This window comes from Cricetulus griseus (genome assembly GCF_003668045.3).
Source record: "Cricetulus griseus strain 17A/GY chromosome 1 unlocalized genomic scaffold, alternate assembly CriGri-PICRH-1.0 chr1_1, whole genome shotgun sequence".
NCBI classification, from domain to species: Eukaryota; Metazoa; Chordata; class Mammalia; order Rodentia; family Cricetidae; genus Cricetulus; species Cricetulus griseus.
The window spans coordinates 1,834,520-1,857,289 of record NW_023276807.1 but is presented as its reverse complement, the minus strand read 5'-3'; the positions used below and the strand labels follow the sequence as shown (position 1 = coordinate 1,857,289).

Below are 22,770 nucleotides of genomic sequence, written 5' to 3'. Positions count from 1 at the left end.
CCCACCATCCCTAGATCGGAACATGATAGTCACAAGTGAAATCTGGGGGAGCCCAAATATTTGTGAGACAATGACTTTCCTCTGGCTTATGTTTCACTTGCCAGTTAGCACCTCACATTTAATAAAGTGCACTTTCTAGAAAACTTGAAGAGAGATGAATGAATTCCATTCTCACCGATAGTTCTATTTCACTTAAGGAGAACAGGATGTCGCCTGGTAAGTTCTACCAATGGGGATTGTCATGGGTGCTCAAGAGACAAACAGGCAGAAGAATGGAGGTTTAGCTGATGAAGGCAGGATAGAATTGGGGCCCAAGGTTCCATTTCTCCCTCCAGTGGCCTGCCTTGGTTAGTATGCCCAGACTCCAAGCTGTCATTTGACTCCCAAAGCCATGTGAAGATCTGGGATGTGTCTGGTTAGGGGTAGAAGACATGCTTGCCACTGACAGGGAATAACAGGCCATTCCCTAAATTGTGGCTTGACTGTGGATTAGGAGTTCTTGTGGCACTTTAAAAGGAGCCAGCCAAGACACAGTGGGCTGTTCCTAGGCCATTTATGACACTCTGCAGGTGTTCTGTTGCCCTGAGAAGGCCACCCATCTGGATCATAATTAGCCAACAAAGTCACACAGGGGAGCCTGAGTTCAAGGCCCACTGTTTTGTATGACCATTCAGAATACAGATCCATCACTTTTGTGTTTGTTTCTATTTGTTTAAAGCTGCTGTCACCTTATAACATCAGAGAGAGAGAGAGAGAGAGAGAGAGAGAGAGAGAGAGGTTATGACAAAGACCAAAAGGCCCCAAAGTCTAAAATAATCACCTTTGGCCATCTATAGAGAAGCATTTCTGATCTCTGACTCCAAATCCCCACTCCTTCTCTTCCCTTTCCAAGTTTCATAAGTTGAACTGAATTGCCAATCATCCACGTGGTAATTAAAGAGAAAAAGATGGAATTGTTCATTGCAACCAGTTTGAGGAAGAAAAAGAAACCTTTGCTGATCATATGTAAAGACAAGAGTTAACTGGAATATCAAGGAGCTGAATACAACCGCAGATAACATTTATCTTTGTAGTTTATGATTATTTATTTCAATAAAAATTATTGAGCACCTGCAAAGTCAGAGTGTGGTATAATTTTATACCTTTTCCTATTATCTTACCTAACCGAAGGCACAGAATAACAATTCTCAGGGCATACAGGACCAACATTTAGTTTTCCTTATAGTTAAGTTCAGCCATTGAGCTACTTACTTATGTATGCTGATAATCTTTTTAATTATTTTATATGCATGGGTGTTTTACTTGCATGTATGTCTATTTAACACATGCATCCCTGGTGTCTGAGGAGGTCAGAGGAGGCCATCAGATCCCCTGGAACTAGAGTTACAGACAGTTGTAAGCCACCAGGTGGGTGCTAGGAATTGAACCCAGTTTCTCTGCAAGAGCAGCCAATGCTCTTAAGTACCTTATGAATTTATTTTTAGGTGAAAACATTTTACCTAAGGCAATATGAAAACATTGAAAATTACTATGCAACATTCAACCTATTGTATTTTCTCTTATACATTATTTTATTGATAAACTTTCAAATATCCTATAAAGATTCTGGATTGGGTTTGGAATTTCAGGACATAATTATATATTTTGGGGATCATGGGTTATAGTTTTAGTAATTAATTTTTTATATTTTTAAATTAAAATGTTATTCCCAGCACCTCATTTTAGTGGCCCCATTATACCATAAATGAGGTATTTCACTGTAAGAAAGAAACAGAGGAAATGAGGGAGATGTCCTTCCATGAGGACAACACAGTTCTTAAAATCCAGAAACTGAAGCCCACCAAGGCCAAATGGGTCAGCTGTGGTGTGATTTGTACCAACCCAGGGATGAAACCGGCTAGTCAATCCTTTCATGTAGTGGCAGGGGTTGTCTAAATTCACAGTATGTGATTTGAAGAAGTCCGGTGTTCTGGGAGATTCTCTGGTGTTCTCAGAGGACATAGGAAGACGTTCCAGGGAGGAGGGTGACTGGGAGCGGGCACTAGTCCTCCCAGTCAATGGTGATGGGGCCTCCTGTCAGTGTCTGGTCCTGCAGCCCAGCAGAGTCCTCATCATCCCCCACCTCACGACGCACTCGCCGGTGGCACCCCTGGGCACAGCGGGAACGCTCATCCAGAACCCCACAAACAAGGACACGGCAGTGAAGAAATACCTCCTGGAAGGACAGTAATGACAGTGAAGCCGTAGTACCAGCTGTCACTTCAGGCATTGCTGACAGCCGCACACAGTGCCACATGTTCCCCAAGCACCATCTCAGCCACAACAGCAGCAACTTGAGGGGGCAGTGACAATCTTGTATTTATGGCCAGGAAAGCAAGACTTAGGATAAGGAAATTGCCCAGTCCACACATTTAGAAATGTGGCTAAGTTGGAAGGGAGTGATGTGGGTGACCTTGAAACCTTGATCCAGAACTTTGGACACTGAGGAGACCTTAGGGAAGCCCCATCTTCTGACATTAGCATGTCAGTTCCTGGGCCAGAGAAACACCGGGACCAAGTACTTCTGTTACAAAGGAGTAGGTCCTTCCCAGGAGGATCTGCCTAGGGAGGTTCTGCTTTTGAGCTGGAGTTCTGGAACAACAAAATGGCTTGAAAGGACACTAAGTGGAAAAGAATGCTGCTCCGTTGAGCTTCATTTGGGTTGTGTTTCAACACTGGCAAGAGCAGCAAAAGCTTGGTCTTGTCATCCCCAGCCTTTTGGGAAAGCCTCTTGCCATCGTGACCCACGTATACACATGGGTTATGTGAAGAAAGTTATGACACTTTCTTCACACCTGCTTTTCTGATGTTCGTAACTTTAAAAACTGCTTAATGTTGCACTAAGTTGATACAGTGTTGTCCCTTGGTTATGTTTATTTGGGGACCCCCCCACCCTGTCTTAGGATCATGTTCTATAAATATATCCAGAAAATTGTTTTGTTTTGGTGAAAATGCCAAAAATGTATTTAGACAAAGTCATACACTGAGTTAATGATTATGGCATACTAGCAGATAACTTACTTAAAAAAAAAAAACAAACTCAATTTACACTGTTGCTGTTCACTTCCTATGGCTTTGGAAGCTTTGTAATTTGTCGTTTCCCATACATTCCATGTGGAATATTTCCTATTACAAAGTTGTGTCCTGTGATTAGCATTGTGAATTCTATTCTCTTCCCAGTCCATGGCTGGTGTTCTGTGAAATTCCTGTCTAAATCCTTTGTTGAACCGACAGTAACACTGGCTTTTCACACATATCTGCCCACAAAGATTTCAAATTTCGGTCTTGTAATATTCTCTGTGCACAGTCATTTTATGCGGGAGTCGGGTGGGTCAGGCAACTGTTTTCTTGATAGCCAGGTATTTTCCCAGAGGTCATGCAGAAGCTAACCACAGGCTCTTAGAATGTCAACATGTCAGGACAATGAGAAGGAAGAAGGCTCAGGCATGGGGCTGTGAGACAAAGGTGACAGCTTACCTTGTGATCTTTGCCCACAAACTTGAAGACAGGGACCTGGAAGTGCTTTGCTAGGTGGTCCCGTGATGAGTACTGCTTCACGGAGTCATCGGAAACACAGCTGGAAGCAGGATGAATAGTGCATCAGACTTGATCACCTCCACAGAGGAAGAAAACCACCCCAGCTAAGGCATTTGGCCCAAGGGAGGTAAAGTGGGTGGAGCATGCTGAGCAGCTTTGTAAGAAAAAAGGGTAAATGGCAACCCCTCCTGGCAAAGACATCTTCAGACCTCATTAAGTAGGGCTAAGTGCCATGCCTTCCCATCCTTCATTCATGGAGCCTCAGAGAGTATAAAAACACTTCCTCCTCCATTAAGGGCTTTATCCATTAGAAGCACCAAAATGTGTATTGGAGAGACCTTTGGCTAGTAAGGTAGTCTTTCCATTGACATATTGCTGGAATCTGGGTTAACATAGTTTCTAGTGTGAGAAGCTTCTTCTTTAACTTAACACGGATTTCCTATAAGGGACACAAGCCCCTGGAGGGGGTACAAAGGGCAATGAGCCATCTGTGCACACACGTCTAAGCTTCTCAGGTGACAACTGGCCTCAGATGGTTTCAGTTCTCCTTTCCCAAAAGTAACAGCAAGCTGCCATTTCAGAGTCTGTGGTCTTTATTTTAGGTCAGTGTGACACATTGCTATGAGGTTCCTGTCAGTGTAAACTGGAAAAGAGGTCACGTGAACGGACATGCTAAGGCTGTGGTTTTAGATATATTTTCTCCTGAAAAGCCAAGACTATCTTTGTGCGATTCGTCCCATTCTAACTCATTTGGCATCTCAGTGCCTGTGTGCATGTACACAAATGCATACACACAGAGAGAGATACTTATTTTTCTCTTTTGTGTGTACTAAGGATCAAGGGAGAAACAGGGCAGCTTATTTGAACTGTCTAACAGAAGGTAACAGTTCTTCATGCAGACTCCGAATAACAAATATATAAGCAGATTTTCCCAGCATTGAGACAGCAGGTGACTCATCACCAGTAAATGAAAAAAAATAAAATAAAGGCTTCTAAGCTGACCTCAGTGCATCTAGGATTCAAAAACCACCGTTTAAGTACTGAGAGCAGCATGAGAAGGGAGCTGTTGTGGGAGAAAAACAAGAAGCTGAAGCAAACTAAACACTTGCCAGGGCTCCGGGCCAATACCTGAAGCGAAGAACCTGAGGAATGTGTGTGACATACTCTAGACCCTTCCCCCACCTAGGCGGCTGCAGTTCCTGACCACCGGAGATGTGTTCCAGAGGCTATGTTAGTCCAAGGAAGAAGGAACTCTTTGATATGAATTTGGGGACCAGTTAGGTTTCCATTGACACCATCACATACCTACAAACCCCAGCCCAGGACCTTTCAGCGACGCCACAGAAATCTGGATATTTATTCTCTAGAATCAAGAATTTCTTCTCTTTGCAACACTCCCAGCTTCATTTCTTATTGTGATCTTTGTGTATAAGTGTATGTGTGAGATGTACGTTCATGTTCATATGGGTGTGAGCGCATGTCCATGTGCGTGTGTGGAGGTGAGAGGGTCAATGTCAGGTGTCTTTCTTAGTCATTCTCTTCCTTCGGTTTTTGAGGCAGGGTCTCTCACTGAACCTGAGCTCATAGATCAGGCAGACTGTCTAACCCAGGTGCAGTGGGCTCCTGAGTTATGTCCTCACTCTTGTCCCAGGCACTTCCCTGCACTGAGCCATTTTCCCAGCCCCCGCTGTCAAAGTTCTTGAAAGCAGAGTCCACACTAGCTGTTTCAGTGTCTGCCCACAGCCCTCCTCCTCACTGACTTCTGGCCCCTCTGAGAAAGCTAATGGATCCTAGTCACACGTAGGTAAGTCTCTGTCCTTTGCCTGTAGTTCTGGCCTTGTTCTGGAGACTGACACACATTTCTGATGGCCCACTGAACTTCCCTAGGCATTCCATGGGCATTTCAAGTATAAAATTACTCACTGTGTCTTATGATCAAATTCAATGGTACCTCAAATTTGCTTTTTAAAAATTATATAACTACAATTACATCATTTTATTATGTATTAATGTCAAATATTGTTTAATTATAAATTATATAATAAATTATAATTGAAAATCTAATATGTAATATACACACACACAATACACACACACACACACACACACACACACACACTGGGTGGCAGTGTGCTAGCTGTGCTCACCCGTCCTGGATCAGGTAGTACTTGAGTATCTCATCCATTTTGGCAGTGGGCGTGGCAAAGCAGCTCTCCACCAGGCTCTCCAGGCCACTCACGTGCACCAGGGGCTCAATGCCAAAGTAGAGCGAGTCACGAAGCTTGAGTGTAGGCAGATTCTCCCGGTACGGCTCCTCGAACTCGTGGTCCTTGAAGATCTCCAGCGTGAAGGGGAAGATGCCGTGGTTTCGACTCCTGATTTCCAGAGGGGCATTGCGCAGGTTGGGCACGTACCCTTCAGAGATGGTGTACAGTCGAGGGAACTCACAGGTCACTGGGATCAGCAGTTCGCTGGTCCGAATGATGATGTCCCCGCTGCTCCCAGGAGTCTGTTTGGGCAGACCCGTCACGAGGTTGCTGGCCACGATTTTGTCATTCACCACCTGTGCCAGTCGGGGATGAAGCGAGATTGTGAGATTTATTTTTAGTTACCTCTCTTCTTACGTTAATATCCTCCAAACACCTGATAAGTCAAATTTCACAGATTTTGTTCCCTACATCAGAGGGGCTTTGGGTTTTGAGATGGAAACTGTTTATGTTACCCAGACTGGTCTGAACTGGCCTCAAGTGAATCTGCCTAAGCCCTTTCTCTTTTTGCTGGTTAGTAAGACAGGCAGACTGAGCCAGCATGCTGGCTACTTCTTGGTTGGCCCAGACATCCTTCTGGTGCATAGACATTAAACCTTATCTAGGGAGATAATCAGAAAATCCCAAGCTCCAGCATCCAGAAGAGGACAGCACCACAGCTCTCTCAGCAGGAATTCCAGGCTTGGGATGCTGCTGATTCTAAGTGATCCTGGATTTATCCCGAATCTGCATCTGCATAGGCGCCAAGGGTTTTCAGCTATTTACCCTAGCCAGCTTCTACTCTACCAGCCAGTTATGGGACTATTCCTCCAGGGTATCCATAAAAATAATCCACACAGCTTGCCTAAATGGGGAACCCCTGTTCCTCTGTAGGTACCTTGACTCTCGTGCACAGTAATTAGCCCTCTGACTCACTTCCTCAGGACAACGATGATCACCAGGGCCTCTGTACTGACCCGTATCGGTGGTCTGTACAGCATCCATCTTCACACTGTGGGATCACAGCTCCCAGGTTAATCCCACTTTTGTGGACTCAAACCTGCTGTCTCTCCCTAGCACACAAGCCAGGCCTTTGGCAACAATCTTTATCCCATATCCTTTCCAGAGTCATTTCCAGGTGAGGATTCCTTGCAGGGCAGGCTGAACTCCCCATTCACCTTAGTGCAGACCTGAAGAATCCCCCAAGAGTCTGCTCCAGCAGAGCCCAGTCAAAAAGGCCCTTTGCCTCTGCTTGCATGGGCTACTGTGTCCTGTGTCCTGTGTCCTGTGTCCTGTGTCCTGTGTGAGAAACCCACATCTAAACTGGATGTCCTTTTCATGGACTCCTAGAGGCCCTATCACGTGTCAGACAGCCCAGCCCTTATTTACATTTTGTGTGTTGTCATCTCAGAACTGCTGTGTGTTTCCATACAGCAGGCAGGAATCTTATTCCATATCCCCCTCTGGGTTTCCAGCATGGAGGGTGTGAGCATGTTTTGGAAAAGAAAAACATAAACCTTTTAAGCTCAGCCTGGATCAATGCCTGAACCCATTCACTTGTCACAAATGAACTGTCAGTCTTTATCATCCTTAGTTTCCAAATAACTGACTACAGAGGGTATATCCTGCCTCTGGGTACCACTGGGGTTGATGTAGGGAAACACAGTACATACAGGTTGCTCAGGGCTGTGTGAACAGGGATGGTGAGTACTCATTCCATTCCTCACAGTTCCAGGACCATGGTGTGGGGCAGAGGATGTTTTAAGCTCAGGTTTTTTTTTTTTTTTTTTTTGTGTGTGTGTGTGTGTGTGTGTGTGTGAGCCTATCTCATAATTGACACAAGCCACACCCTTTGTCAGCTGCCTTCCCAAGTAGGGAACTTTGGTCATTTCCCTAAGTGTCCACAAGAGAACCTACGTCAACCACGGTGCCGCAGGTCTTGAGGGAGAAGACGATGTTGACATGGGTGCCATTGGACACTCCTCGGCAGGAGTTGTTGGTCAAGAAGAGCTCCAGGCCACCAACCAGCTCCCTGGGGACACTCACTTCAATGGCGCTGGACTTGCACAACACGGGGACTGTGTGAAAGGGGATTCTGTTAGGACAGGAAACCTGGCTTGGGGAAAAAGCTAAGAAAGTCTTCTAGGGGAATACTTTCTCCTCTCTGCAGCCTGTGCTTTTTGTTCTTTCCTCCAGGCTTGAAGTAAGTTGATGAATACAACCAGGATCCCTAACTCCCAAGACTGTGGTCAAGGATGCTCCTCAACTCCCATACTCCTTTGAACAGGAGATTAAGCTTCAGCTCAACAAACGCCTGTCCAAAGTGTGCCTGGCATGATTCCATGGAGTGAGACACCCCAAGAAGAAACTTTAGTGCCAGCACAGTTGACTGGCAACACAGGAAAAGACACTGCTGACATTTTAAATGGCACAACAGGACTGCTGTGTTTTGACCATTAGTTACTGCCCCATTAAACAGGTAATAAACACGGTTCCCACACTCTGGAAGCCTTCCAAATTGTCCTTGAGCTACTCAGTAAACTGTAAACTCTGACTATAAATTTCACTTTAACTTAATATTAAAAAGAGCTTGCTTTTCTGCGCCAGTACTGCGTTCATTTCCTCTGACCCTGCAAACACCCTGAAGGATTCTAGGTACCGCCAGAGCCCTGCCTGTGAACACGCATCTCAGCAGTGAGATACTTGAAGAAATCAGAAACTGGCACTTGGTTGCTGTTTGCAGGGTGATGGAATCATTATCCCAGACACCAAGACCTAGTTCTCAGAGCACTGTTGATGGGGAAGAATCCATCATTCATCCTCATTCAGTCTACTTTGGGTCCATGGAACTGTTCAACAAGGACAGTGTCAATACTTCCAAATTGAGCCGTAGTTGTTGGCTATAGAAATCAGGGAACAACTCAGAGGCAACCAGCAAAGGAAATTCAGCTTTTCTTGATTTAAAAAACAAAAAAAGACCTTCTTTCACTCTGTTTCTGAGACAATGTCTCAGGTTGGCCTTGCACTCAGCCAGGGCTCTGGCCTCCACCTCCCAAGTGCTGAGATTACAGCTGTGAGCATCACGCCCTGCAGGGGTGTTGTCTGTTGAATGATTCCAGAAGGATGACTCAGAGAACGCATGGTGCTCAGAGTCAGTGCTCTGAAAGATAAGAATCTGAGAGTCCTGGAGGAGGGAGGGCAAAGGTGGAGGGGGTAGGGTGTGTGAATCCGAGTCAAACTTTGCCCTACCTTGGCAAGTGTGATTATCGTCAGACAGCACCAAGCCCCTGGGACACTCGCACTGATAGCCCCTCTCAGACCCGACACAAGAATGGCTGCAGCCACCATTGTTATTGTGGCATCCTTCGATGTCTGTAGAGCAAGAATGAGAGTTACCTAAATGTGACCCTCTTCTGCAGGAATCACAGCATTAATCACCAGAGATTATTCTTGGTCCATGGCAGAATCGTGGAGGTCTAATGAGGTAAGTAAAACATGAGGCTAACCTATTAACATCCATTAAAGGCCATGACTGCCAAGAGCAATCCTCTATTCGCAGTAACACTTACCGAGGCGCTCCAGGCATTCAGTGGAGTGTCTTTCAATTGTTCCCATGTTTTTCTATTGTTTTTCTCATGATTAGAGTGAGCTCATGAATATTTATGAGACCACCAAAACATTTCTTAACTGTTATAACATTTAATATATTCATATAAGTTAAATTTTTATAGACTTATTGATGGATAAAAAGAGTCTGAGTAAAAGTTCATCTGGACCAGCTGGGTGGGCCAGAGTTGCTGCAGTCTGATTGGATCATTGGCCCCTCTCTTAGACTCCCTAGGAATAAGAGTGCTGAATATGAAAGTCGTGGATAGACCTGGGGCTGGAGACATAGCTCAGTCATAGGGTGTTTGCCTACCATTCCCAAGGCTCCAGGTTCCACCCCTGTCCCAGTATGTCCATGTCAATAATCTTTATCATCATGATTTTTGTGTCTTGTTTTGGATCTGAACATTATCTTTTAGGTTGAGGGCTGTCAAATTCCAACCCATTACATAGTGTTTTAAATGAAGTTTTATTAGCACACACAGGAATGACTGTCAACTATTGTCTATGGTTGTTTTCTCACTACAAGGGCAGACCTGGGTAGTTTTGGTTGATTTTGGATGGTCTATGAAACATAAAAGTATTTATCATCAGAACATTATGAAAAAGGTTTGCTGAGTCCTGTTTTAAGTTAAGATGATGGAAGAAGATGTTTCAGATCCTCTAAAATGCTCAGAGAGAGATGGAAGTTGACTCCTAAGGGTGATAGCAAAAATAGGTTAGTGAAAAAAAAAGTTTAAAAGAGGCCCGGTGGCGGCGGCGGTATCACATGCCTTTAATCCAAGCACTCAGGAGGCAGAGGCAGGTAGATCTCTGTGAGTTGGAGACCAGCCTGGTCTACAGAGTGGGTTCCAGGACAGCCAGGGCTACATAGAGAAATCCCATCTCAAAAAGCCAAAAAGAAAAAGAAAAAAAAGGTTAGTGGAGAAATCGGTAAGTTAACTAGGCATATATAAATCAGTGGTTGGGAAATGTAAGAGATTAAAGTCACAACAAATTAATATTTGTTACCTGTTTAGAAGACCATCTATAACATTTAAACTATTTATATAGTGTGTGTGCATGTGCACATGTGTGTCTAGCAAAGCCACAGCGTATGGAGATCAGAGGACAACTTGTGGGAGTTGGTTCTCTCCCTCTACCATGTGGGTTCAAACTTGGGTCATCAGGTTTGGTGTCAAGCAACCTTACCTGCTGAGACATCTTGCCAGCCCCAGAAATGCATGTTTTTAAAGGATACATGCAGTTCATGGGTTTTTGAAATAGTTGAGATGCTAGATAACAAGGCGGAAGAAAATATACTATGCTAGGAAGTGGTGGTGCATGCCTGTAATCCCAGCATTTTGGAGGCAGAGGCAGGTTGGTCTACATATCAAGTTTCAGGTCAGCTGAGGGTACTTAGTGAAAGAGACTCCAGGCCTCTTTTAAATAATACATGTTTTCTTTCTAAAAGAAGACGCCTGCTCAATGCTGGGGATCTTCCCCAAGTGCCCATCACACTTAGTCAGCACCCTGCTGCCTCAATCTGCAAAATGACCTTTCCAAAGTAATTTTATTTCTCTAAGTTGCAATTTCAAAATTTGTAAGATGAAGGGATAAGTAAATGATCACACTGGGCATTTTCAGATGTAAAAAATGCAAAAGGAAAGATAGACTGAAAAATCCAAATTGCCCTACATGATTTTAGCCCTTGGGATGATGGAACAAGTGTTCAGAGTGGAAACACCTAGCAACAGAGATGGAGGACCATGGACATTCTCCCTGTTTAGTCTTCTGTATTTTCCTACTTATATCATAAACTATTAAAATTTACTTAAAAATTTAAAAGTATAGTTAATTTTTAAAACGCTATAATCATTTAATAGCTGCACTAAAGAAACAAATACATCTAGCCTTTCAATAAAAGTCAAATGTTATAAATAGAAGCAGTATTCCTAAAGTATTGCTCATATAGACACACAAAATTTTTATCATTTGCTAAATATTTTTCAGCTATGGTTATTAGGTTTTAAGATTATATGAGTTTTAACCATAATAGTCTCAATAAAGTGTTCATGAATAATTACAAATGTTCTTCATGGAATATTTTACTACTATTCAAATATGCAAAAATTATTATACAAAATTATTAAGGTTTAGGGAAGATTATATATATTATCCTTATTCAGTAAAATTTAACATAATTTAGCCTTGTTATAAGGACAGCAATTTAATGTGCTAGTGACTGTTCTCTGCATTAATAATGCAAACTTTGTTGGGGACTACTCATAATTTTTCCTTTTGGGATGATATTTTATTATTTTTAATGTGATGATAATACACTGAGTTTTAATATGTAGATTACAGGTCTATTAATACACAAGTTCAGTTCTCCTGAAGGACAAATCATATGTCCTCTCTGAATAATAACAACTATGTCATTTACCTCCCCATGTCATACTCTGCATAGAATATTAGGGGGACTCAAATTTGTGAAAGCAGATATGATGTCACTTTAGCTGTAAAAAACACATGACCTGAGTCCCACAATGCAGTAGCAGATAACTGGATCACACTTGGTATCCCGTAACTATGCACAATGTTATATCAATTAAAAAGTAAGAGAGTAATAATAGACCGTTTTAATTCCTTGAAATATGTCAGTAAGTTTTTAAGTTACTAGGTCATGTACACACAGCATCTCTGTTATTTAAAAATAGACAATGGGGGGCTGGAGAGATGGCTCAGTGGTTAAGAGCACTGGCTGTTCTTCCAGAGGACCTGAGTTCAATTCCCAGCAAATACATGGCAGCTCACAACTGTCTGTAACTCCAGTTTCAGGAGATCAAACAGCCTCTTCTTTTCAGGAGATCCAACACCCTCTTCTGTCCCCTGTGGACACCAGCACATACTCATTTACATAAAATATTTTTTCTTGAAAAATCTTTCTCTCTCTCTCTCTCTCTCTCTCTCTCTCTCTCTCTCTCTTTCCTCCTCCTCCTCCTCCTCCTTCTCCTCCTTCTTCTGCTTTTTGCCATTTTACCTCCTCACCTATCCCTTCCCACCCTTCTGCCCCCCACACTCCCAATTTACCCAGGAGATCTTGTCTTTTTCCTCTCCCCAGGGCAGACCAATGTAGGTCCTCTTTGTTACCTAGGTTCTCTGGGCTTGTGGCCTGTAGTCTGGTTGTCCTTTGCTTTATGCCTAATATCCACTTATGAGTAAGTACATATTATATTGTCTTTCTGTGTCTGGGTTACCTCACTCAGGATTTTTTTTTCTTTTTCTAGTTCTGTCCATTTGCCTGCAAATTTCAAGAAGTCATTGTTTTTTTCCTGCTGAGTAATACTCCATTGCGTAAACACCACATTTTCCTAATCCATTCTTCGGTTGAGGGGGTATCTAGGTTGATTCCAGGTTCTGGCTATTACGAATAGTACTGCTATGAACATAGTTGAGTAAGTGTCCTTGTGGTGTGAGTGTGCATCCTTTGGGTATGTGCCAAAAGTGGTATTGCTGGGTCTTGAGGTAGACTGATTCCCAAGCCTAAAATCTTTAAGTAGATAATTTTGTCTCAAAAAATACACTAGCTTTCCCCACCACAAAGGAAAACATAACTCAGTGTAAAGCAGTTTCTCAAATTTCTAAGACAAAGAATCGTCCATGGAATTTGTTAAAATTGTAAGTTCTGAGGCCCCACCCCAGCCCGTAAAGTAGACTTCCCCACCCACAAGAGGCCTGGTGAGGGCTGGGGGGTCAGTCTCAGGCCAAGAGCAGTTGATAAATGGCTGTAGAGCATGCTGCCTGCCACTCTGAGCTGCTTGCCAGAAGCCGTGGGCACCTAGTCATTATCTAGAAACATAGTCACCTCAGCTTGACCCCAGACCACTCGGTCCGAATCTGCACCTTAACAAGATCCTAGGGGATTTGTGGGCACATTTAAGTTTGAGAAAAATGGGTATTACTCCACCTTAGCTTCCCCACAGTGTTCTACTTCTTGCAAACCCCCTCCTCTTCCATCTTGAAGACAAAATCAATACCGTCCATATCTTAAAAATCAATTCTGTCCACATCTTAAGCACCCTTGAGCCCACGAGCCCTTCCAGTCACTTTCTCATGCTGACAAACTGCTATTTGCTTCTGCCGCCAGGGCAGCTTCCCAAATGTCAAAGGGCAAGCCAGTGGCTCCCTTTGGATGTTTGCCCTGCCTCCCTACCCAGTCTCACCTTCACAAGTTTTCCCATCGCTCCTCAGCACACGGCCGACCCCACACACGCAGCGGTGTGAGTTTTTGAGGTTTACGCAGATCTCACTGCAGCCGCCATTGTTCTGCTCACATTCATTTTCATCTGTAGAAGGGAAACCACATCGCTGCCACATTGCTGAGCAATCTCATCCTGTGCCCAGGCCCTGAACTGAATCCCCACCTCTTCTCAGACCCTGTTGGATAGTCCCGACCCCCCTACTGCAAATCACCATGGACACATCTCTGGGCCTGGCCTCCCAACCAAGCTGTCTGTTTGTTTCATCTGTCTTCTGTTCATTTGTCCTCTGCCAAGCAGAAGGTACCTGGGTACTTGGGAGTTCCTATCCTTCAGTGTAGAGCTATGGAGGCTGACAAGATGGCTTAGCAGATACAGGCACTTTCTGCTAACCCCGACAGCCTGAGTTTGAGCGGAACACACAGGTGGAAGGTGAGAGTGGACATCTGGAAGTTGTCCTGTGACCATCACATGCATGGCATGGTATATGGGCATGCATGCACAATAAATACACAAACATAATAATACCTATGGAGGGAATGAGGTTTTACTTGTGTGCTGGCTACACTGATTTGTTTTTAATAAACTCCTCTCTCTCCAATGGGTTCATGAAAAATTGCTAAATACAAAGTTATAAATTATGGTTTTTTTTTAAAGCATAGAAGGAGCTCAGAGTGCAGAAATATCTAGCAAAATACTGTGTGAGACAGTCTTCTGTTGTTGTATGACAAACCATTCTCAAAAATCGACTTTAAAAATTGAAATAGTCTCAGCCAGGTATGGTCGCGCACGCTTAATCCTAGCGTTTGGGAGGCAGAGACAGGCAGATCTCTGTGAGTTCTAGGCCAACATGGTCTACTAGTGAGTTCCAGGACAGCCAGGGCTACACAGTGATACCATGTCTCAAAAAATTGTTTTTGAAATATTCTCACATATTACATTTAAGAAATTATTTTTAGTCTATAAAACATCTGATGAGCCATGTATGGATTCTTGCTGTAAAAAATGTAAAGCGGACAATGCATGTCTATCTCTCTCCTTCTACAGAGGAAAGAAAGTTGAGAGAGAAGTGAGTCTTGGTTCCTAGGAAAGAACCTGGATTCAGGATATGAGTTAAGGGCTGGAGCCAAAATGCTCACAGTGTATCAGAACATGGTTGTGGACCCAGGAAAGGAGATGAGCTGGGCGGGGCTACACTTACATCCAGGGCTCCAGAAAAGGTACCTCCCTTTTAGGGTTTGGGCATGGTCTAAGCAAACCCTAAGTCTTAAGGGTTGGAAGTTTGGTCCCCAGTGTAGTAGCTCTTTAAGAGGCCAGGCAGGTCTAGTCAGGAACACTGTCGTTGGAGGTGACTAATATGGTTCTTCTGGGGTCTCTGTTCTCACTGCCTTCTTGTCTTTGCTTTGTGTTTCTGGTATTCCATTTCCCACAGAACTTCCCTGGAGCTGAGCCAATGTTGGCAATGTACCCTTGAACCTCCTTGAATTGTGAGCCAAGCTTCTTTTTCTTTATACTACTGAGTATCAGCTATTGAGTTACAGTAACAAGAGGGACTAATACATATTTTGATAAAATTGAGAGTAGAATTCTGCCACAAGTAGCAATTAGGAGGCTCCCAGCTGGAGGCCCAAAGGAGAGAGATACACAGGTGCAAACAGTGGAGACCCTGGGCCAGTCTGAAGCGTGGATTTACACTTCCCATTCACTGGGGACGTAGATCTTCATCCGAGAAACTGATACGCAATTGACCTGAACTTCTTCAGACACATTCGGGAAACTGCTCTAGAATAGAGCATCCTTGGAGCTGGAAGGAAGGGTGGAAAGCCACAGGAAACCCCTAATGCTAGATGAGGGTTTCACATAAAACACTGCAGACAGTTCACAATGACAGAGGACAGGCAAGATAATGGGGAGGCCTTGAACTGGTAGTAAAAGAACAATCTAGAAATCCATACAAGCATCTTTTTAAACTAGAAAAAAGAAAGAAAGAAAGGAAGGAAGGAAGAAAGGAAGGAAGGAAGAAAGGAAGGAAGGAAGAAAGGAAGGAAGGAAGGAAAGAGGAAAGAAAGGGAACTAAATAAATCACAACTGCAAAGAAGCCAACATTTACAGCTTGCAGAAGTAAAAAGCTACAGTAGATGAGATGAGAGACTCATATAGTCCGGGATGGCCTAGAGTGCACTATGCAGAAGAGGCTGGCCTTGAACTCCTGATCTTCCTTTTCCAAAAGTGCTGGGATTCCACTGTGTGCCGCCATACCTACCTAGAGTAGGATCATAACTTCACTGCACTACCTACACCAGGAAGGGCAGGAGGCCAGCAGCTCCCTGACAGCAGGTGTGGCCACACCCAGGCTAGCACTTCCTTCAGGCCTCCATGGCAAGCCTGGGCTGTTACCCTTGGACTGCGTCTTCTTTTTCTTTCGTTAATGTGAGGAAGAAATTAACATGGGACTATTACTTTTAGCCATCGTAGGAATCTTGACCACCAGCAATTCCACCTGCATGTTTACACCCTAGAGAAAAGGTCACACACGGCGTGAGGTGTGATTTGTATGTTAACATGTAGGCTAATTCTGTATGATATAGTGTGGTGCATCCACACAGCAATAATAAAACCTAGTGACAGGGTGGGAAGGAAGCAGGCTGACGTTCGAGCAGCAGCCAGCCCTAGGGGTGATCGAGTCCAGCAAGATGGCCTCGTTTGAACATCAAAATTCTATTTTCACTTAAAAAAAAAAAAGGAAAGTTACATCTGGGTACATGTGTATCTGCATTGCTATTTTCTTACTCCCTTCCCTTCTGCCTGAAAAATCTAATTAAAAAATAATTCAAATTGGCCGGGCCATGGTGGCACACACCTTTAGTCCCAGCACTCAGGAGGCAGAGGCAGGAGGATCTCTGTGAGTCTGAGACCAGCCTGGTCTATAAGAGCTAGTTCCAGGACAGGCTCCAAAGCTACAGAGAAACCCTGTCTCGAAAAAACAAACAAACAAACAAATAAATAAAATTGTTGGGCTGTTTCAGTGGGTAAAAGCGCTTGCTGCCAAGCCTGACCATCTTGGTGGAAAGAGAGAACCAATTCTTGCAAGTTGTCCTTTACCTAGCATATACACAGTAAATAAGTGATAACAAAAGTTTAAAATTGCTTCATTTACATGAAAACTAAATATAAACTAAAATTGACCTGTGTACATACACACAGAAATCTGCCTACATCATTTCTCTGAAGTTCATAGCCTGGTCTACAGAGTGAGTTCCAGGACAGCCAAGGCTACACAAAGAAAGCTTGTCTCGAAAATATATATATATGTATTATATATATATATATATATATAATATATATATATGCATTTTTATATCTACCTGAAGGAAATATGCGTAAGAAAATAATACATGTTTTTGGAATCTACTTTGAAATGACTTTGGATGTCATTTCAATTTGGATGTCAAATTTTCCAGGCTTTCTTTTATTTTTTATTTTTATTTATTTATTTATTTATTTATTTATTTAGACAGTCTTTTCTATGTAGCTCAGGTTTGTCTTGAACTCACCATTTTCCTGCCTCAGCCTCCTCAGCACCAAAGTTACAGGAATGCACCACACCTTAATGGCTGCCAATATTCAGCAGAAACATTTAATCTGTATTTACAGTTAGTAAAAACAGACAAAATATAGTCATTTGGGTTATCCCAGGCATTTTTTTATTTGCCAATCAAAAGCCAGTTTTTATATTAAAATTTAGTTTAATTAAGATTTAGGTCCTCAGGCAAGCTGGCCATTTTTCAGTGGCTCTATAGCTACAAGGACCAGTGGTCACTTGAGCCGACACTGAGGTTTCAGACTGCCCCTGGTCACACCATGAGATTGTAATGACTTTAGTTGTGTCTAACAATGACTAGCTCAATTGCAAATGCTCAGAGACTAAGTGGGATGGCAGCAGGGCCTTGCTTTGTTTCTTCGTCCTGAGGGCTCATTTCCACTTTGTGAGTAGCTCTTACCAAAGCATGTCTGTCCGTCTGGGCCTATCGAGGTTCCTGGAGAGCATGTACACTCAGGAGTATCCGCACAGCTGCCATGGCAATCCTCATCACAGATGTCATAAAAATCTATGGAAGGATAATTACCTTCTGTGAGTAGGGAGGCTCAGGTGACCCTCTCTTTTGAGTGGCACATGAATGCAGCCACAGGCTCCAAGTTCTCAGAACACCATTCCGACATTTCTTATGGGTCAGGCTGCATCACCCAGTGGAGGGAGATGAGCAGCACAGGGCAGCTTTTGTCCATTCAGATAACCGACTCCTAGCTAGAGTGGGAGTGGGCCCACTGGTGGCCAGAGGACTTCCACAAATTAAAAACATGAGCGCATATGAGCTAGGGACTAAGGGCGAGGTCATGCTCCACTGTGGACTCTCTAAAACGTTCGCAGGAGCTGGGGACACTGGCTTCTGTGAGGTCTTGGGTTTGGGCTCTTCCATCAAGGATGTTAACAAAGCCTCCAGATTTTGATGGAGATAGTGACATAAAAATTCACTTAAAGGTATTATTGATGTCACATTGCCTCTCCCCATTGTATGTTATTTCTGAAAAAGCAATGACTGTGAGCACCATGTGGATGTCTGGGCATCTATCTGTCCACCTGATCATGTGTCAACAGGTAGGTCACAGAGGGCTCTTCTGTACTCAGATAGTTGGAGATCCATCACTTCTAACTTTATAATGTTTGAATGAATAAACATGAAATAAATCTGGGTTACAATGACTGGGATTCATATGGTGCATTTCTCTTTAACTCTATCTGTGGCCTTGTTGGGGAAGGAAGAAAGCAGGGAAGGTACTTACGGCCACAGTAGACGTGGAAGCAGACGCTGGGCTTGGCCAGCCGATAAACATAGTAGCCTCCAGGGCAGGCCTTGACTTCCACCGTGGTGTTCCACAGACAGCAGTTCCCTTTGAAGCTGGCACAGGCCTGGCGTTGCACAATGCCATCACTTTCTAGGGGGTGGCTGCCATTGAGCCAGACGGGTGCGTGGGTCCCACAGTGATTTTCAGGTACGCAGAAGGTGGGCATGGCATCTCCTGCCATACCTGTGAAGCGATACCACTCCCCATTCATGTGGTTGTCGCAAAGAGGTTGACTTTGAGACTCGTCGAACTGATGGTCGGTGTTCCTCCAGGGCTCATTCAGGCTGATGTAAGCAGAACAAGGATCTAGGGCTGGGAATGAAGGGGACTCAGAGACACCTGGTGGTGTTTCAGGTCGTGATGCCAACAGCTACATCCACCTCAGTCTTACATTTTGATTTTTCAAACAAAATGTGTGTGTGTGTGTGTGTGTGTGTTATGTGTATGTATGTTGTGCGTATGTGTATTTTGTGTGTGTGTTGTGTTTGTGTTTGTGCATGTGTTGTGTGTGTATGTGTGATAAGTGTGTGTGTTGTGTATGTGTGTATTATGTATATGCATGTTGTATGTATAGTATCGGTATGTTGTGTTTGTATGTGTGGTATGTATGTTGTGTATGTGTGTTGTGTGAGTATGTGGTATGTGTGTGTATGTGTTTGTGTAGCCAGATGTCAATCTCAGGTGTACTTCCTTAAGAGCCATTCTCTTTGTTTTCTTTGGACAGGGTGTCTCTCTGACCTGGGGCTCATTGATTAGGCTAGACTGTCTGGCTAGCAAGCTCTCCCTGTCTCTACCTCCTTAGTGCTGGGATTAAAAGTCTGTGCCATGCTTGGTAGTGTTACAGCCTGAGTTTGGTGTGCATGGGGCCCTGCATTCCAAGCAGCCCCAGAATGAACAAATGAGTGAGAAAATAAATCAATCCACCAAGTGAGTCAAGTATAAGAGGAGTTAGGTACTTTGATACAAAGATAAGGGCAGATGATTATGGAAAAGCGTATTGCAATTCAGCTATCCAATCACACAAGAGAATATATTACAATACCGTTAGTTCCCATTTTTGGAAATTAAAAAAGAAAAGAAAGGAGGAAAGCCTTGGATCCCTTTTGCAAAAATGACAGTATCTTGCATCAGTGTGAAGTTTGATGGAATAAAGAATGTGGAAAGCTCATTCCGCTGAAAGGGAAAAGGTCCGAGGCACACAGCCAGTTGCTTTGAAATACACAGCAACCTGGCAAGCACATGCGGGAAATAACTTGACAGTCCGGGGAAAGAAGGGATTAGGACATTGAACTTTTGGGAAATGACATTTGCAGAGTTGTAGGTGGCACAAGCAACCTTCTCTTCAAGTTCTGTGGTTCCTCCCAAAGTCTTTAAAATGCTCCTATGCTGTCCACGCTGAGTGCAAGCTGGCAACTCAGTATTCCCTGAAGAGGAAGAAATGTCCTCAAATTCCCTCACCTCTCCAGGGGAAAAATCTCCTCCTCTGCCCTGCTGGCTGTGGCTCTCTGGCCAAGCAAGACTTCCAGAGTAATTCCACAGGTGATTATAAATTCATAGAGACATTCCACTCATCTCCCTGGCTCTAATTTTACAAGAAATGGTTAGTCGCTCAACCTGTAATGACTATTCCATGGTTTCTAAAGTTTTCCTTAGAGTTAAATGTCAGTTCTCATACTGTTGAAAAGCTCAGTTGCCTTCCCATTCAGAGGAACAGTGGCACAAAGAAAAGAAACTGACCTCACCATCTGTTGTGCAACCCTACATAGCATGTCACACAAACACAGTCACTGGATATTTTCTAACATTAAATGCTTCCACCCTCTTTTAAAATGTTCATTCTGTGTCAAATCCTGTTTTTAGTTTCAGTGTGGAGCCAAGGATGTGGTGTTATACAAATCACTCCTAATTAGCTCATACAATCCTTAACATCAGGGCTTGAAAGAGAGCAACCCTATGTGTTCCTCTCAAAGTCCTGTGCCCTGATAGATGGCTCAGTGGCTCACCAGGACACTCAGGAGCATCTTGGCTCCTGTACAAGGACCAACCACAGAACCTGCACAGATATGTCTGTGTCCCTATCTTGTCATCCTGGAGGGTGGTGTACTTGGTAGTCTTTGTGCGCCCCCCCCCCACATTTGCTGCATCTGGAAGCTTCCATCCTTGCTTCTTTCTTCCTACCTTCTCTCTTTTCTTGTGTTCCAGTCAATGAACCACTGTTGCTACATTCTTAACTCAAGCCTATAGTCATTCATATTGTCTTAGCTTTTATCTATACCGTCGCCTGTCCCAGGGTCTCGTCCAGAACATTGAGTTACACGTAGCTTTCATATCTCCTCAGGGCTCAAACTTATTTTTAATGTATATATTTCAAGGTGCCAGAGCATGGCCCAAGTTACCACACAGAAACAAATTTAGACCAGTCACATACTGAGCTCTGCAGAAGTGCCCAGAATGATCTTCGTTGGCCAGTTTTATGCCACGTCTGAGATAAACAGCTCAAGAGTTGTTTGGTCTGTACAAAAAGTCACTCATATTTTTAAAGGTCACACAATAAACATTTTTATCCAGATCTGTACCCTTTACAGGGACAGAATGTTCTGTTCCTTTTATTCACTAAGGAAAAGACCCTACCCTCCTCATTTCTAAAAGGAAAAAAAATAATTTCTATTGTTAAATTTGGAACTCTAAAGTGCTTACACTAGAAAGAGATTCGAATTCCTTTTCACACATACTCCAAGAACTGTTTAACTCATAGGAAGGTTTAGAGACAAAAGATCCGTGGACGTTCTGGACACCCAGGCAGGATGATAAAGGAACATGCATACATTCTTGTAGGCTGAGTGACTTTGTTTACACAACCGTCCTGTCAGTATTTAAAGGCCCTATCATCTAACATTCAGTAAACAATGGCAAACAGCAACAACAACAAAAAGTGCATTGTACCAAATTCTTGACACAAGACTCACCTATGGGTGACACTGGGATGATGGTGGTGAAGAGGCAGGTGAGCAGCAGGGACAGGGGCATCTTTCTGAGCCAGCTGCCAGGAGCAGAATTGAAAACCCTCTAAACACTATTTTTCCTTTGTTCTTTTCTCAAGCAGTCAGGGGGAACAATCCCTCTGGGCTCTTAGGAAGAAAATCCATATCAGCGCTGGTTGGGACCTTATGGGGCAGGGTGGGTGGGACAAGAGTCTACTGCTCTGGCCTTGACCCCAGATAGAGGCCAGCTTTTTGCTGTCAACAGTGCTATGGCACAATACATTTCTTTAGAGGGGAAAAGAAAAAAAGCCCACCTCACCATCCCTCATCCTCCAATTGTGTTTTTTTTTTTTTTTTTTTTTTTTTTCTCCCTGAAGAATTCCCTGTAATGGGACCTTCGATATCTTATCCAGAAGGGAACTCTTACTAAGGGACATCCCCTCAAGTCAAAGTCTTGTTTTGTGACTTCTAGGAACTGGCTTCCTGAAGCTGCAGCCATGCATTGTGCAGTCTCCTTCAGTGGAAACGGAGCTACTGGGGAAGTTTCTCAGTCTGATGGTCTGGGAGCTGACAAGAACACATACAAGGTCGTGAGAAGCCTGAAAGGGGCTGGTATTCTTTTCTGAAAGTTTCTAGGTTTGTCTTATTCTGGTCTTCAGTCTCAAACTTTCCTAAATAAACAAACCTTCATGAAGGCATCACCAACCTGGCAGCGGTGTCTGGTTTTGCCATGATGCAATTCTTCCCCACATAGCAGAGGTGTTAGGGGTTATTTATTTCGCCAATTCTCACAATAAAATAAGGACAGGGACTTAAAATCAGGAACTACCATTAAATTAACAAAATCCTGGAAAGTTCAAAATTGCAAAGAGTTTTACTTTTTGTTCCCCTCTGCCTCCTGAGGGCTGGGATTAAAGGCACGAACTACCACTGCCTGGCTAGAGTTTTACTTTTGACTGAAGAAGGAAACTATGAGGACTCTCACACCACACATCAACAGGCCTGGTTGAAGTTACTGTAGGTGAAGGTCCCTGGTATTCTAGGCTGTGAACACTGAGAACCAGCAATTCCAATAAAAGCTAATGAAAAGGGGAAGATTAGAGGGGTGGGCCAGAAATTGTCACCAGAAAGCCTTCCTCTAGCGACTGATGGAGGCAGATTCAGAGACCCATGGTCAAACATTGGGCTGACCTCAGGTTGTCCTGCTGAGCAGAG

The 22,770-nt window shown here is 43.7% G+C and overlaps 1 protein-coding gene and 1 long non-coding RNA gene across 2 annotated transcripts in view; one reads left to right on the top strand and one right to left on the bottom strand.

Annotated features, from left to right (window-relative positions):
* Nucleotides 1-1,115: 1,115 nt before the first annotated feature.
* Oit3 (oncoprotein induced transcript 3) lies at nt 1,116-21,710 on the bottom strand. Its single transcript, XM_027388328.2, has 9 exons — nt 21,541-21,710; nt 18,512-18,886; nt 17,671-17,778; nt 13,634-13,756; nt 9,072-9,194; nt 7,740-7,900; nt 5,724-6,139; nt 3,517-3,616; nt 1,116-2,215 (listed from the first exon to the last, which is right to left on the bottom strand). Exons 1-9 carry the CDS (start codon nt 21,599-21,601, stop codon nt 2,042-2,044), a joined length of 1,641 nt encoding a protein of 546 aa, XP_027244129.1. The 5' UTR covers nt 21,602-21,710; the 3' UTR covers nt 1,116-2,041.
* The window catches only part of LOC118239622, a 43,735-nt gene continuing 29,971 nt past the window's right edge, over nt 9,007-22,770 (top strand). The window contains exon 1 of the long non-coding RNA XR_004772240.1: nt 9,007-9,306. This is a non-coding gene — a long non-coding RNA (uncharacterized LOC118239622). The remainder of the gene's footprint in view (nt 9,307-22,770) is intronic.